Raw genomic sequence first — 14,490 nt, forward strand, 5'->3', positions numbered from 1 at the left:
ATTGACGCCACTGCTCCGAGGTATATCAGTGTAAGATTGCATTGTACCATCTTTTTTTTTTTTTTTTAGCCAACGTAAACTTTGTAGAGTGCCGTGCTCACCCCTATGCACCTAAAAATAAAAACTACTTATTTCATCAAACTAGTTATCTCTGTTCCACAAAATCTACGTATATACTGTATACCCCCCCCCCCCCCCCCCCCCCACACACACACACACACGCATCCACAAATACGAACAGTTTAATGCTTTTTCAACACTAAATGCCATTACAACGGTTCGAATGGGGGTGAGCACTTCGTAGTTCCGCGAGTCTTGATGTAGTTTCCGTTCTAGAAGTCACCCTCGCAATATGCGGATTGCGGAACTCCTCAGATGAGGATGAAGAGGAGGATGTTGTGAAGGCAGGTTGAAGCTGACCGAACTGGGTGGGAGGTGTAAACGCACACTTTGCATCCATTTAACTATGCCCCCTACGTATCGCTCGACGAAACCAAGCTCTCCAGACGACGCCTTTTCCTTGTCTCTTTAAATGACAAGTTGCATCGAGAGAGGCAGAGGACGAGTCAGGCGCACGACCGAGAAGGGCATCTTACTAAGCAGGCCGTCTGTCACCAGCAGGGCAGCTGGTGTTGCAGCCACTGTTAGCTGCTAGCTCGCTAACGTAAGCAGGTAAGGATGCAGTTTGTCAATGATGCATTTCTGCTTTTTATGTCATCAACAATCGCGACATGAACGTGTTTTCGCAAATTTGCCCTCGTTATAGGATTTGCACAAGTATTGCGGATACGAAACGATAACGCTACCAGGAGCAGCTAACTAGCTAATCCAATAGTGACGTACGAAATCACCAAGCTAGCAGTGGGGGCGAGAGAGGCAAGTATAAGTCAAGACAAGGCCTGTCAGATATTGCTGTTTTATTATTATTACTGATAACACCCGTAACAGCTATACGAATCAGTACAGCTTATTAGATTTGTCACCATGCCATCTACCTTTATTTAACCGTGCTCTCCATTGCTGGTTTATTTCATTTGACATTATACTTTTACATACTACTCGTACACTTGCGTTCAGATACCATAAGTGACATTTGCAGGCGTGACTGATCGACTTTATTTGTATGATTAATTTCGTGATGGTTTTTTTCCCTCACCCATCCGTCTGTCACACAGTTACTGTTTTTTTTTTTTTTTTGGGTGACATGACTAATTTTAAAGGGGAGGTCAACCCCCCAAAAATCTTTACAGTAAAATCTTGTATGTGCCCCCACGAGTGTAAATAAGGCATTTTAATTAATATTGAGTTAGTTATTTATGACTTATCTTTTTGAGGAAATAATTGAAATAGACAGCCCCCCTGTATTGCCTTTGTAAAAGACCTTTAAAAAAATGATGGCTGAATTGAGTATTTGAGTGTGAAAATTGTATTATGCCAAAAATAAATTCATCACATACTACACGTATACTTTTGTGTTGCACACCACATACACTCGTGCAGTCATGCAGCATTGAGTTGATGGCGTGAAAGGTGTGCAGAGTGTTGTATTGCTTGAGCTGGGTGACGATGCTTTGCTGAAGGGCACCTCGACAGTAGCAAGCAAGGAGACTAGTGTCTCTGCAACATTTATTTGCTATTTTTACACATTTGTTCAGCAACAGGAATCAAACCCTGGTCCTCCATCTGCTAAAATTAGTTGACAGGTCCTGCTGTTTATCAGCACCAGCACCCCTAAATCAGAGACTGCCACGCCCACCGTGTCCGATAATTCACTGGGATGGCTGTCTGTTTGCACGTTTGTGTTTTGCACGATGCATAGTGTTCTCTCTGCCTTGCATTGTGTGATGTGGCTGGTCATCGTGCAGAGTTATTTTTAAAATCTGTATTCATTCTAATTGGTCCACTGGCGGAAGCTGCAAGTGGGGCTTGTTGATTTTGCACTGTATGCTAGTCAATCCTGCCTGTTACTTTCCAATATATAGGAGAGCTGACCTTGTTGGGTGTCTTTTGGAAAATTAATATAGATTTTGGTGTGTGCCTTTTGCAGTTTGACTTGTGTGGACATGACAAAACCTTAACAAAAAGTGTGTACTTGATATCAGTTGTCCAAATTTATTTGCTGTTTGCTGTAATGGAGATGAGTTTTGTTTGCACAGCTGCTCAATTGTAACTGTTTAACAACCATAATGTCTGTTGTAGAAACACAAAGGTTCCTTTGTGTACAACGCAATACACGTGTCTCGGACTTATGATTGTCTGCAGTGTATTGAAAACCAGACGTAAGAAAAAATTGTGTTGTAGTTTGTAATATATTTTTTATTACCGTAATTTCTGGACTATAAACCGCACCTGATTATAAGATGCACCAGCAAAAAATCAAGGAAAATTGTGGGTTTTTTTTTTTTTAAATAAGCCACACCGTACTAAAAGCCACATGTGCACGCGAGTTATTTCCGAGGAGAATGATGGTACACAGAAAGCCTTTTTAAAGTTTTAACAACATACTTTTAATTTCTTTCCAAACTGTGACACAACAGTAATACCGCAGCAACACATAAATAACAGCACTAATAGGGCTGGATAAAAAAATACCAGTAAAAGTCACTGACAGCCATCTTCATCTTCCTCCTGTGCATTGAAACCATAGAAGTCTTCCTCAGTGTTCGATTGGAATACTTGATACTTCGCCGCACACTTTCTCAGTCTCTCTTTCGTTGTCGCTTTTATGCATTTCTTCTTGATTTTTCAATGATGAGAGTCTGTTCATGCTAATTTTATTCAAGCACAAAAAGCTAAGTTACATTCAACTAGCGAGCTAAACGTATGGCGCCAGTGTAGATGTGACCAGGAAATAACGAAAGGGTGATGCAACAAAATGTCATCAACAATAGCCCAGTGCCCCTAGTGACCGCAAGAAACCTCTACAATGCATGAGCAGCTGTAGTCCCTAAATTAAGAGCTAAATCGACTGCCTTTAACCTAAAAGCGGCCTCATATGCATATAATATAATGAGGGTTTGTGTATAAAAGCTTCCTTTCTTCAGTAATGTTTGTCTTAATCTCGTTCTGTCTCTTCTTTGTGTGAATTATACGGCACTAATTGCTTGGCGAATGGACATGCGATCAACACAATACTCTTCTCCCCAGTGACGGTGTCACATATCCCTCCGCCCAGCAAAGCGGTGCCGCACAATAGCGATCCACAGCCTTTTTTTTACGAGTATATAAAATTGATCAAGTCATCGTAAAATCCATAGATACGCCGCACCGAACGACAAGCTGCAGGGTTCAAAACTTGAGCAAAAAGTAGTTTATAGTCCGGGAATTACGGTAATTTTTATTGGTCAGACTTGAAAAGAAAAAAAGAAAAAAATACTGTGTTTGTTTGCTACATTGCAATTTGATTCAATTCTGCTTCACTCACACTGTTCGGAATGTTGTTCAAATGTGCAGTTAAGTTATTCACAATGTGTTTCTATGTATGATGTGACCTGTTGAAAGCAAAAAATAGCCACTGTAAATTGACCCCTTTATGTTACAGGTTCAATCGAGAAATTCCAGAACCTTCAAAATGATTACGACACTGTATAATCTCATAATACAATGGACATTTCCAAGCTTGGAATGAAATCATCTACTAACTAACAAGTCACCATTCATCACAGATGACGTGAAATATAAGACGTGGTCGATCCAATATGGAGAAAAAGAAACCGTGCCCACGACTCCTCGACTACTTGGTGGTGGTTGGTGCAAGGTAAGAATTTTCTTTGCCTGTTGTCAAAATATGTGAAGTTGTTGAAAACTATTCTCATTCTATTTTTGTTAGTTTTTCCAGCGGTTTACTCATATGAGCAAGCATGCAAAACGGAGTACAAGTAGTTCTGTGTCTGAATTTGCACTGGAGGACATAACCGCATTTGATTGTTCAGCAAAGAGGTGCAACTGTCAAGAGTATGGTTATAACATTTCAAGTGTTCATAGAAATGGTGATGAAGGTTCCGTGTTATTTCTTTACTTCTACGAAACCATAACCTTACCCAAGTATTAATTCTAACAATGTTGAAGTGCTGTTCTCAGAATTCCTTCTAGTATGAAGAATTGAAGCAAGCACAATGAAACTTTTTTTTTTTTTTGGAGGCGAATGAGTCACTGCTCTCTGTATATTGCGCCAATGCATTTGTTACCATGACAACTATGAACACAGCTCGGGTGCAATTGATGTACTGTTTTGTTGAGTCTAAATCAAAGTGTGAACTGCGAAGCCCATGCATGTTCCCACAAAGACAGTTAAAGTATTGATTGTACATATCTTCCCCTAGGGATGCAGCACTTCATCACCAAGCCGCCAAATTACTTTTGTCAATTAGTTTAGCAGATCTCTGTATGCAGTGGACACATTACCAAGCGTTGGTCTTTTCTCCCTCCCTCTCTCTCTTTTAATGTATTTATTTGTGTTTATGTCACGGATGTGACTTTAGCTATCAACATGTGTATTTTGATGAACTTGCCCATTTTTACACACATTTCAAAAACCGCCGGTACTATTTGTCACAGCCCTAGCTAGTTTCTTTTGTAATTAGCACAAAGCACTAAGATTGTTGTAAATGTATTTTACACGTTGCATACATTTACTTTCGCAAATTCATTCAAATCACTTTATTAGATATGCAGATAGATCCACTAAGCATAAAAAAGATGGAGTCCCCCAATTACACCAGTTACACGAATGTTATGATTCATTACAAATCTTGCGCTTCTCTATTTCCCATTTAGGCAACCGAGTAGCGACAGTGTGGCACAGACCCCTCAGCTTCTCCGCCGATATCCACTGGAGGACCACCACGACTTTCCACTCCCACCCGATGTGGTCTTCTTTTGCCAACCAGAAGGCTGCCTTAGTATACGTCAGCGTAGGGTTAGCCTTCGTGACGACTCTTCCTTTGTTTTTACACTGACTGACAAGGACTCAGGAATTACTCGCTACGGAATCTGCGTCAACTTCTACCGATCTTTTCAACGCGGGCATCACCGTACCCGTACGGATAAGGGTGGTCATGCAGACAGCGCAGCGCAAGGAGGGGACTCCACAAGTGAGGGGTCTGATGGGAGCACTGGAGGAGGCCAGTCTTCTGGGTTGTCACCATCCAACAAAGCCGAGTCAGCTCCTCTTTCTGCTTCTGGAGAGGAGATTGAACCGCCAGTTCCTGAGCTCAATGCCGGAAAGGCTGCAGAGCTCAGGCGCAATGCCGCCAAGATAGCTGCCAGGAATCGTAACAGTACACTGACCTCGTTGTGTATACTCAGCCACTACCCCTTCTTCTCCACCTTCAGGGAATGCTTATATATTCTTAAGAGGATGGTAGACTGCTGCAGTCAGAGGCTCACGCAACGTGCTGGAATGCCCCGTACATTCCAAAGGTGAGGAATGTTTGATTCCCGTGTGCTTCCGGGATTTCGAGTTAAGCAATGGGTTTTGCCTAAAATGTTTTACAATCATTGTTACAAGAATAACTTGTATGTCTTGTGTTCTTATAGTGTTGCTTTTACTCTGTTGTAATTACTTAATTACGCCCTGATTTACACACACATCTGCGTGCTGATAAAAAAACAAAAAAACAAAAAACACACACACACCATTTAAGAAAGCGTTCAAATTGATTTTGTAATGACATACAGTATCTTACTTGCATTGAAAATTGTGTTTTTAGGCAATTGTTTTTTGGACAGACTTGTGACTAATGACGTGATTAGTTTCTCTCTGCGTTTTGATGACTTAACATCAACAAAATACGGATTTTCCAAGAATTAAGTGAATTTAATCATTTGACTTGAAGACAGCACAAAGGATAGTAGCTGAAACTAAATCATGTACTCCTCTCCTCACTTGAAAGAGTCTATTTCTAGAGCCATCAAGCAGCACAGACTAAGTCATTGTGGTACTCCTGTTTGGCTTACTCGTGATAGCAATTTAAGAGTGACAAAGTGTTTCTTATCCTGTGTGAATGTCTTTTCTGCCAATACATTTAGATTCACAGTCATCATGGTCGTAAAACCACTAAATATTCGCTTGGAGATCGTAACTGAGCCTTGTCTATCACTTTGTTGTTACACCAAGATATAGTCTTTGCTTGTGTAAAAACTTCAGAAAGCAACCCAACACGAGATAGCTCATCATTTTTCTGTCTGACATGAAATGTCAGCAAATGACAGAAAAGAAGAGCCATTATATTGTGGCTGAAAGCATTTAGGTTTTTTTTTTGTTTTTTTTTGTCGTCTCCTTGCAGCGATGCCATTAACAGATTGAGGTCTCCAGTTGCCTTTGGTGAAGCTAATGGGTTTTCTCGCTCTGCCACAGACACAGACAACACACTCGGAAGTACTTGACACATTCATCATTTATTTTTAAATGCATAGTATCTGCTGTACTCACAATCATGCCGACACACACGTAACTACACTAAATGAAGATGAAGACTGTCGTAAAATCCTGCGCATCTTTAGTTTTTCTTGAACAACAGTTGCAGTAAACTCTTGAAAAGCCAAACAGACGATATCTTTCTCAACTACAACACAGATGCTGTTTCTGAGCCTGGGGTTGTTCGTGTGGCAATACTTCCGCTTTAAAAACGCTATCTCCTTGGCCCATGTGCCTCCTATTGTGATCGACTCCTGCTCTTTCACAAGTTGACGTATTTATCCAAAATAATATTCTGTTCTCCACAGAGACACAATGTGGCGGGTTTTCACCGGCGCACTATCAGTGGAAGAGAAGGGAAGCCATCTATTGGCTGACCTTCGAGACATTGAGTCCTGGATTTACCGTTTGCAACGTTCGCCCGTACCAGTGGCAAACCAGAGACGTGTGGATGTGGAAGTACTGCCTCATGAAATGAAACGACCCCTCACCTTTGCACTGCCTGACAACTCTCGCTTCTCCATGGTGGATTTCCCATTGCACTTGCCTTTAGAGTTGCTGGGTGTGGATGCCTGTCTTCAGGTTCTCTCGTGCGTCTTGCTGGAGCACAAGGTAAAAGTAGATCGATGAATTAATCCAGGATCTTAAATATGTTTGACTTGTATGTTGTAATACTCTCATCATTGTATTAGGCATTGTGGTTAAAACTCACCCACTTTATCAGTCGTCTGCAATTTCCACATGGTGCTTAACCTTTTAGTGCAAGATAAAGTCAAAATGGTCCATCAATGTGCATTACATAAATTAGTTGAAGTCTGTGAACTGAACGTTTGTGGTGTGTTTTCATGAATTTTGTGGCTGCAGATTTTTTTTTTGGACATAGTTCCCTGAAATAAAACTGAAACCGTCTACAACTTTGTATCCAGCAACTACGACATTTGGGATTTTCTTAGCAGAGGCTCCAGTTTAAGTTTGGGTTATTGAGATGAATTTTTTCCATTTTGGTTTTCCCTTCAGGTTATTCTCCAGTCAAGAGATTACAATGCTTTATCCATGAGTGTAATGGCGTTTGTGGCCATGATCTATCCTCTGGAGTACATGTTCCCGGTCATTCCCTTACTGCCAACCTGCATGGCCTCAGCTGAACAGGTAGATTATATCGTCGTGCCATTGGTGTGTGAAATTATTTGAAGAATGAATCAAGCGTTGTGTAATATGATTCAGATTGTGTCATCAAATATGCTATTCCATTCCAATGACAATTTTCTGCTTATGTGCGTACAAATGTTGAAGGACAGTAAATAAAACAAAAGAGATAAGTGTTTTCTTTTATTCTTCCCAGCTTCTTCTTGCTCCGACTCCCTACATCATCGGTGTACCAGCTAGCTTTTTCCTTTACAAATCCGACTTCAAAATTCCAGACGATGTGTGGCTTGTGGATCTGGACAGCAGTAAGGTAACTACAATCACATGATAAAGACTTTCCTTGTGTTACTTTTTTGACATTTGTATTTTTGAAACAATCCAAATAAATGGTCTTACTGCATTTGCAATTGTTTTTCAGGTTAAAGCACCTACAAATGCAGAGATTCTACCACCTCTTCCAGAGCCTGAAGCTGGTGAGCTCAAGAAACATCTGAAGCAGGTACTTGTACTGTGTGACTTCTTTAATTCTTACTTTTTTTGCCCTAAATCTACCTGTGCCACATGGTACATCTTTCTGGAAGCCAAGCATTTCTTATCAGCCGAACATTGTCGTTTTCCATCATACTTGTATCGTTTTGTTGCTCTGTAAGTCAATATAGAAACCTTTCTTCCAGCCGTGTGAAGAGTAGGGGCTTCCTGCCCCAAAAGACTTGTATGTATTTTGTCTAGCTTGTGCGAGCAGTGGAAATGGATTTTGTTGTGCACTAACAAAAAAAAATTGAATGTTTTTTGCTCTTTTCTGTTTTCTTTGCATGCTCTAGCTCTTGAAGGTAAAATCAGTTTTTAGAACCTTGTTATGTAGGAAAAAAATAGTATTGCTGTTAAGACTGGTTGTGACATATAATCCCTCTAACCCCTATAATTAAAGACCTCATCAGAATTTGGTTCTGATTCATGGAGACAGACACTTTGTATTTCTACTTCCATAATATTTCAAAAGTGTTCATTCGTTTTTATATGAACAAATCATGCTAAAGGAAGGTGTCTTAACTTTAATCCGAACATTTGCGTATACGAACCATAAATTAAATGATGTGGAATTATTTGTTCGGATTAGAATTTAAACCCATTAGGAGAATGTTTACAATGGTCTGGCTATATGCAAGGTTTTGCCCTCTTCGATTCAAAGAAGGCAGGTTTAGGTTCTATTCAAGCTGTGATTTATTTTTTTATTTTTTTAATATATATATATATATATATATATATATATATATATATATATATATATATATATATATATATATATATATATATATATATATATAATTTCAGTGAAACTTTCTCAAGACTGATATTGTCACATACACTTGTGCGTATATCAACGTAAATATATTACACTGTATAGCATTGGGTGGAATCCTTTTACCACCAAAATCATTACTTTTTCGAGAAAAATATGGCATGTTTTTGCAACCATGAATCATTAAGTATGAGACGTTTTCAACACTTAAGATTGGCCAGTAAACTAAAAATAACACACACACACATGCGCACGCACGCACACATGTACTAACATGTGGGCAGACCAATTTTAAAAATTTGTGAGACAAAAAAAAGAAATTTGCCAAATTGTGACACAGAGGGTTTCGGCCAGACGCCGTCACTGTGCAATACATATCTACCTTGAATCAGAGCTAGTTTGATGGCTTTGTGTGTCTCCTTGGTCTTTCCTTGTGTACTCCTTGGTCTTTCCTTGGCGACTGGTATCTGGAAGTGTGTGAAGCCTCTCCCTTTAGCAGTTTAAGGGATGTGAATGGAGGAACTAATACAGAGATTTTGAAACTTGCCACATTAAAACTGAAGTAGCCTTTGATGTGAAAGACTTGAAAACGTGTATGTTTTTTAATCTTTTTATGTTTCAACGTTTATATATAATAAGCATGCTATGAGGTAACCTTTGCAGAAGTTCGCTTATGCAAACATTACTTCGGTTTCTGAAAAGATCCGGTGGTGAGTCATCATCATCATCATCATCCCGTCATAACCACTGGGACCTGAACCTCATTTTGACACGCTTCGATTCCACACGACTTTCTGTCCAACGCGGTTTGGTCATCGACCACAATTCTGTTTGTCGTAAATACATTTTCAAGTCATAGTTCAAATGGATGGTATAAGGACCGTATGAAGCTAAATGATTTGATTTGATGAATTTCCGTGACCAATTCAAACGCGTTTGATAATAAGAAATCATGCTGTTTGATCTTTATGACTGCCTTTTGACAGTGTTACGGATAGCTAGGATTGTTTTTGATTCGGAAAGGGGCAAGTTCGTGGAAGCACCTCATCCACACAGTCACAAGTCAAAGAGCGTGGCCGGACACAGTAGTAGAATAAGTGAATGCTTTATTCTCTCTTCCATTCAATTCACATAGCATCAAAATGACTTACTTAATCCGCCTGATATTGTCATCTACATATTGCTTCTCTTTTCATAAAATGTCAACAGACTTTGATCTTCGGCTGCCCATCATCGACATGCCTGACTTAAATTAACGTAAATAAGGACTTTGGCTGTCTAAAAACATTTCTTTTTTTAAGAAAATACTTTTTATAACTTTCTGTATTTTGGGGTTAACATGATTCCCAAATTCTGGACCCCAAAGTCAAGGTTAAGGGTAGTCACGAGTACTATACGTCCTTTCACACGGCCCAAATGTTTGCATCGGAACCGTAGCAAAAAGGTTATTTGTTTGTCTGTGCACAGTCACACTCCTTTGTGCATTCAGATACGTGTCCAGCCAGGACGGTGTTTAAATTTTTTTTTTTTTTTTAAAGTACACCGTTACACGCATATTTGTGTCCAACACTAGCAGTTTGTGTATGGAAAACAGACAGCAGAACCACCATCATTTTTCAGTAACCCAGTGACTTGGAATATCTTTGTCACAGAAAATAAATCAGAAAGCATATTATTTTCCTGTTAAATGTTGCCATTGAAAAAAAAAAATTGAAAGGGCCATGATTTTATCATGTGCTGCTCCAGTGACACTTTTCACCTCGGGCCTTCTTGTGATTCTGCCAACATCTCTCTCCTAGTGTCTGGTTAGGTTGACCGTGATCACCCAAAAGCAGATCTTCTCTGGTGAAAATAAGGTTACTCATTTATTCTGCTGTGGAATGCTCCCGCATCCTCTTTCACAATGCTTTACTTTGCTCATAACGATTACTAAATTTTCTTTTCTCAAGAATTGAGTTACATGCATAACAGCAGCGTGTCTCCGAATGTTTTATGGATCCCTTAACGTGCTGCTTAGCTCTGGCTTGAGCATGACTGAATATGCGTGCCTTGATTCTTGCATCAGTGAGTGTCCTGGTAACCAAAAGGAGAGCAAAGTGGAGTGGATACATTTTAACAGACATTTCACCAGATCCAACAACTCAATATTCCATTATGCTTACTTTAACACTGACAACTCTGCAGCAGAACATTCAGTACATTCTGTTCTCTTCCTGATAATGACACCCACCACAGGCATCAACATGCACTGATTCCAACTACCTAGTGCGTGTGTATCATAAGATCACAAACATGTGCCAAAATGTAATTCTTAAATCAAGGCGATTCGATTGTTTTGGATTCATTTGTGTAGATATGCTCGTACGTAAGAGCATTTGTACATTTTCCATCAATGCTTTGTTGGAAAAAGTGACTTTCTCAAATTAATAGATCTTTTTTAGTGGGTAGATAGTTGTAGAGAAACTATTGTAATGGTGGTGCCTCATGTGGGAGTGACTCAAAAAATGTTTTTGTTTTTTTTAACTGTTGCTTTCTCACTAATTATCACTCTATCACTTGTTCTAGGCCTTGGCGAGTATGAGTCTGAATACCCAGCCCATTTTAAATCTGGAGAAGTTCCAGGAAGGTCAGGAAATGCCCTTGCTTCCCCCTGGACGTGATAAAGCTTCACCATCATCCACTGAGTTCAATCCCCTGATTTATGGCAATGATGTCGATTCTGTGGACGTCGCCACCAGGCAAGCCTTTTTGTCTAGTTAATACTTGTGTTTCATATGTGTTCATTTTCTACTGCCTGTCCTTCATTTTTGAAAGAAAGCTGTAGTGTAATCCAGATATTTTATTTTACCGAACAGGGTGGCCATGGTACGGTTCTTCAACTCTCCAAATGTTCTCCATGGTTTTCAAATGCACACCCGGACCCTGCGCCTCTTCCCTCGTCCTGTTGTGGCTTTTCAGTCGTCGTCTTTCCTCGCATCTCGACCGAGGCGATCTAATTTTGCTGATAAGCTTTCCCACACCCAGGCTGTGGAGTTCTATGGCGAATGGGCTCTCAATCCCACTAATCTAGCATTTCAGAGAATACATAATAGTAAGATGATCTTGTCTGTTTTATAGCTTCTTTCGAATTGTAACTTTTTATTACATTCAACAAGACAGTTAAGTGTACCCCCCCCCCTGCACAAATTTATTTCAGATGTTTTCGACCCGTCCTTAATTGGTGATAAACCCAAGTGGTATGCTCACCAGCTTCAGCCAGTCCTTTACAGAGTTTATGATGGGGGGTCCCATCTGATTGAGGCTATGGCAAGTCCATTTGAGGATGAGAGCAATGACTCTGACCCCACCGACAGGTAAAGCACTCGGTTTTTATTTATTTTTTTAGTTCTTCATCATTGGTAACAATGCATACAACTTGATTGGTAGTAATCTGGATTTAAAAGATAATGCATGTTTCTTTTTTTCCTTCTTCTTCTTCAGCGGTAGTGACAGTGAGGCATATGATGATTCCAGCTCATCCTATTCCTCGCTTGGAGACCTTGTGAGTGAGATGATTCAAGGAGACATTCAGGGAGACACACCAAGTATGTTTTTCAAGTGTTGTTTTTCTCCATTTTGCATTTGAGATTCTTATGTCAAAGCCTCTTTTAAGTCTAGCAATTAGCTTGTATAGAACATTTTTTATTGCCCAATTAGTTTTATATTAATTATCCCTTTTTTTTTTTTTCTTAGGCCTACAACCACATACGCATGCTGCTCTGGGAGATGCAAGCGAGGTGAACTTCCAGGACTTAAGAGAAGGCTCCGAGGGTCCATCTAGCGGGGATGCTTCTGTCGAAACATCTGACGGACAGCCCCTCCGCTCGAGCTCCAGCACAACTGCAAGCTCCAGTCCCAGCACAGTCATTCAGGGAGTCAACCATGTACGTATACCATCACCGCCAACGATAATTTGCTACCCACCTCCTACTTATTCCGTAATCATCTTTGTTAAAAGGTCTATCCATATTTTACATCTATATTTCTTTTTTTGATTTTTACTTTGTCATTAAATATAGCTTTGCAATCATATATATATTTTTTTAAACAGGAACAAGGGGAAGCACCAGATAGCGAGGCACCAGCCGGTGCTGGCCCACAGAACCCAGTCATTGGAGTTAGCAGCCAACCGTCTCTCAGATCAACAATTGAAGCTGGCCCGGTGGACCCAGCTATCAAAAAACGAGAGTATGACAACCCCTATTTTGAGCCTCAATACGGCTTCCCCTCTGAAGATGATCCTGATGCAGAAGAACAAGTGGAGTCGTACACCCCTCGATTCAACCAGAACCTCAATGGCAACAAGTGTGTTCAACTTGTTCATCACTTGAATGAAATAACTCTTCATTCAAAGGGGGGGCTCTCTGACCAACCATGTAATGTCAAAACCCAGTATGAACAAGTAGTTCTCCATTCATGGTGGTCTTGAATCTTTGGCAATGTAATATTGTCATTTGTATTGTATACTATAATATATATTTCATATACATATATTATATATGTATAGAATGTTTCAATATGTTCCTCTTGTTGCATGCAATTAATTGTTCTCTGAGAAGATTTGAAGAGGGTTTTTTTTTTTTATTCCCCCGTTTATAGAGCACAGCGTCCTTCACGTCCAAGTAGTCTGAGGCTACCCGGGGAGTCCGATGGAGAAGGGGACAGCTCACCAAACTCGACCATTTCCAACAGCAGTAATGATGGATTTGGCGGACTAATGTCTTTTGCTAGTAAGAATATTTTTAACTCGTATTAATTGGTGCTCTGTTCCTACGATGTAATTATGTGTTGACCTTTGAATGCCTTCTCAAATTCTGGAAAATTGTGCAATGGAAATCACTTTTTTTTTCCTCCAATAGAAAGAATGACTTGATTGTGATTTGTGGTAAACAATGGCTAACAGCTGCTGTTGTTGACAACCTGTCAACATTAATTGTAGGTAATCTTTACAAGAATCACGGTACCAGTTTCAGTCTGTCCCAGCTGGCTCTACCAAACAAAGCTGCAAGGGAGAAAGCAACACCTTTCCCCAGCCTCAAAGGTAAAGTAGCACAACCAATCACACACATTTAAACACTCTCGATGGACTCCTTTTTTGTTTCGAAGGCTGTATACTGGTCAATTGATTTTTCCGAGCCCAGCTCATTTATTTTTATTTTTAAATCGTATATTAGTCTGGAAGAGTCATCATTTTATCTTAATTAGTATAACGTATAGTTAAAGTATGTGCATGGCTTAATTATTAAGGCATTACTTTTAAACATGAGCCTATATGAAAGTTTAGGTTCTTAATCATTTGAATGACTGTTTTTTTTTCTGTTCTGCTTTCTTCATCGAAATTATTTTTTCTTTTATAAAAGAATATTTAAATTTTGACATTGAGGAGGAGCTGGACCAAGCAGGTCTGTAGAGATTCCATTTTTATAGCCTGACTTTTCTTTTTTGTCCTCCCTCTGATTGCTAACAGTTATGGCGCTATTTTAAAGGAGGGTATTGAGGATTTTAGGCAGAGTTTTTTTCTCAAGTTGGTAAATGGGAGAAATCACACACACACAAAAAAAAACCTGTTCTTTTGTTATGCTTTTCT

General features: G+C 39.7%; 1 protein-coding gene across 16 annotated transcripts in view; it reads left to right on the forward strand.

Annotated features, from left to right (window-relative positions):
- The first annotated feature begins 285 nt into the window (after positions 1–285).
- Positions 286–14,490, forward strand: part of madd (MAP-kinase activating death domain) — a 34,774-nt gene continuing 20,569 nt past the window's right edge. For 4 of the 16 annotated variants that reach the window (XM_085906764.1, XM_085906772.1, XM_085906768.1 and 1 more), the window contains exons 1-16: positions 287–672; positions 3,542–3,757; positions 4,777–5,421; positions 6,727–7,030; positions 7,436–7,567; positions 7,761–7,874; positions 7,983–8,063; positions 10,664–10,720; positions 11,430–11,602; positions 11,720–11,955; positions 12,061–12,217; positions 12,345–12,448; positions 12,597–12,787; positions 12,955–13,208; positions 13,503–13,633; positions 13,843–13,944. In XM_085906764.1, the coding sequence (XP_085762890.1) occupies positions 3,699–3,757; positions 4,777–5,421; positions 6,727–7,030; positions 7,436–7,567; positions 7,761–7,874; positions 7,983–8,063; positions 10,664–10,720; positions 11,430–11,602; positions 11,720–11,955; positions 12,061–12,217; positions 12,345–12,448; positions 12,597–12,787; positions 12,955–13,208; positions 13,503–13,633; positions 13,843–13,944 (2,740 nt within the window). In that variant the 5' untranslated portion in view covers positions 287–672; positions 3,542–3,698. Of the gene's footprint in view, positions 673–3,541; positions 3,758–4,776; positions 5,422–6,726; positions 7,031–7,435; positions 7,568–7,760; positions 7,875–7,982; positions 8,064–10,663; positions 10,721–11,429; positions 11,603–11,719; positions 11,956–12,060; positions 12,218–12,344; positions 12,449–12,596; positions 12,788–12,954; positions 13,209–13,502; positions 13,634–13,842; positions 13,945–14,490 lie in introns of all 16 variants that reach the window. The other 12 variants (XM_085906773.1, XM_085906769.1, XM_085906774.1 and 9 more) reach the window with 7 other exon arrangements.

This window comes from Syngnathus leptorhynchus, chromosome 3, assembly GCF_054491065.1.
Source record: "Syngnathus leptorhynchus isolate UIUO chromosome 3, UIUO_Slep, whole genome shotgun sequence".
In the NCBI taxonomy this organism is placed as follows: Eukaryota; Metazoa; Chordata; class Actinopteri; order Syngnathiformes; family Syngnathidae; genus Syngnathus; species Syngnathus leptorhynchus.